Source organism: Tachysurus fulvidraco, chromosome 4, assembly GCF_022655615.1.
Source record: "Tachysurus fulvidraco isolate hzauxx_2018 chromosome 4, HZAU_PFXX_2.0, whole genome shotgun sequence".
Lineage (NCBI taxonomy): Eukaryota > Metazoa > Chordata > Actinopteri > Siluriformes > Bagridae > Tachysurus > Tachysurus fulvidraco.
In genome coordinates, this window is record NC_062521.1 from 1,416,578 (window position 1) to 1,419,077 (window position 2,500).

At 48.2% G+C, this 2,500-nt stretch overlaps 1 protein-coding gene across 2 annotated transcripts in view; it reads left to right on the forward strand.

The window, feature by feature from the left end:
* jag2a (jagged canonical Notch ligand 2a) overlaps positions 1-2,500 on the forward strand; it is a 24,217-nt gene that overhangs the window by 6,970 nt on the left and 14,747 nt on the right. For both annotated transcript variants that reach the window (XM_027167741.2, XM_027167747.2), the window contains exons 4-5: positions 1,164-1,424; positions 1,756-1,816. In XM_027167741.2, coding sequence (XP_027023542.2) covers positions 1,164-1,424; positions 1,756-1,816 — 322 coding nt within the window. The remainder of the gene's footprint in view (positions 1-1,163; positions 1,425-1,755; positions 1,817-2,500) is intronic.

Consider the following 2,500-nt stretch of genomic DNA (forward strand, 5'->3'; position numbering starts at 1 on the left):
CGACAGTGACAGAGAGATGACAGAAAGAGAGAGGGGGAGATGACGGAGAGAGAGACAACAGAGAGAGAGAGAGAGACGAGAGAGAGGGAGAAAAGAGACAACAGAGAGTGAGAGACGACAGAGAGAGATGAGAGAGAGAGAGACAGAGAGGGAGACAACAGAGAGAGATGAGAGAGAGAGAGACAAGAGAGAGGGAGAAAGGAGACAACAGAGAGAGAGAGAGAGGTAGATGAGAGAGAGAGACAGAGAGGGAGACAACAGAGAGAGATGAGAGAGAGGTAGATGAGCGAGAGAGATGAGAGAGAGAGGTAGATGAGAGAGGGAGACGACAGAGGGAGAGGGGGAGATGACAGAGGGAGGAGAGAGAGATGACAGAGAGAGGGAGAAGAGATCTAGATAAGAGAGAGAGGGAGACAACAGAGAGAGAGGGAGAGAGAGAGGTAGATGAGAGAGAGAGACGACAGAGATGACAGAGAGAGTTTCCCCTGGTCGCCCTTCCGCATCAATCCCCCCGTATTATTTCCTCTCTGGCTCCTGGACAGTCTGAGACGTGAGACGTCTGCTTCCTGAGAGATAGACGACAGAAAGAGAGAGTTTCAGAGGTTTGAGAAAAGCAGGAAAGGGCACAGACCTTACGCCACCGTTATCGAGCCCCCGCAGCCTGCCGCCTGGGGTTTTCCTCCATTTCTCCCCCGAGTCGCCCTGCGCACTCTCTCAGCGACGCCGTAAACGCCCGAGAGCTCTGGACCGGAGAATTCCTCCTCTTCCTCGAGCCCTGTGTTGTTGTGGAAGGGTGTAGCGCTGGCCGGCGTCCAGTCATACAAATATTCACAACAACACAAGGAGCGGGGGATTAGGGGAGGATTTACACAGCAGCCTCACAGGGGGGATGTACACCGAATCCCACCAGCACAGTGCACGTGATTCACTCTGCTAGCTAAACAACACACCCTGTGCCACGCCGCTGCCGGAAAACAATCAGTGTGCGACGGTGTGATGAAGCCGAGTGACTCTTACTGTCCTGTCCATCAACACCTTCTGACCAATCAGAAGCCAGAGTTCAGTGTGATTTTTATCTGCAAGTCAAAGACAAAATCAGACATAAATTTCATGAATGGATTGTGTGTGTGTGTGTGTGTGTGTGTGTGTGTGTGTGTGTGTAGGGGCAGATGACGAGCAGCTGATCGAGCGCAGCATGTATCGTGGAGAGATGAACCCCGGAGACGAGTGTCAGCTGATCCAGCACGTCGGCCTCACCGCCAGTTTTCAGTACAGCGTGTGTGTACGGTGCGATCGCTATTACTATGGCAACAAGTGCAACAAACTGTGCCGACCCCGCGACGACCTCTTCGGCCACTACGAGTGCGATCACCATGGCAACCCGCAGTGTTTGGATGGCTGGACTGGGTCCGACTGTAAGATAGGTGTGTGTGTGTGTTTGTGTGTGTGTGAAAGATTTAGTAGAATCCCAGCTGTAGGAGGAGGAACAACCTGTCTCTTCCTGGCCTGGGGGCGGGGCTTGTGGAGGACATGCTGTAGGTGATAAAGGTGGTGTTGATCTCAGTAGGTGTGGAACTGCAGGTTCCTCCGTCATGAAGAACTTTTTTAAGTTCAGTTTTTTTAGATTTTGTTTTATTTGTCTAATTTTTCTGGTGTTTTGTCCATTAAAAAACATCTACTTGGTTTTTATATGTGTGTGTGTGTGTGTGTGTATGTGTGTGTGTGTGTGTGTGTGTGTGTGTGTGTGTGTAATAGCCTTGTGTAAGCAGGGCTGCAGTGAGCTGCACGGAAGTTGCACCGTCCCGGGTCAGTGCACGTAAGTCTGTACACTTCGCACACACACACACACACACACACACACACACACCTCACATACACCTCATGCGTGCCTTACACACACCTCACTTACACACAAGTCTGATTCTCACTTTGTTTCTCGCTTTCTCTTACATGCTGTGGCGTGTTTCTTAAGACTATGTAGAAAATCTGTGTGTGTGTGTGTGTGTGTGTGTGTGTGTGTGTGTGTGTGTGTGTGTGTGTGTGTGTGTGTTTGTGAGACTCACATAAACTAATAATTACATTTAATTTAACCTAATAAGCAAATAATTGATCATGCTGTTTTTTCCCACACTCAAACTGTTTGTGAGAAGCTCCCACAAAGATAACAACTGTGCCCACGTATAAAACGTGTGTGTAGTGTGTGTGTAGTGTGTGTTTATTGTGTGTGCAGTGTGTGTTTATTGTGTGTGTAGTGTATGTGTAGTGTGTGTTTATTGTGTGTGTATATTGTGTGTGTAGTGTGTGTTTATTGTGTGTGTAGTGTGTGTTTATTGTGTGTGTAGTGTGTGTTTATTGTGTGCGTAGTGTGTGTATATTGTGTGTGTAGTGTGTGTTTATTGTGTGTGTAGTGTATGTGTAGTGTGTGTTTATTGTGTGTGTAGTGTGTGTTTATTGTGTGTTTATTGTGTGCGTAGTGTGTGTAGTGTGTGTTTACTGTGTG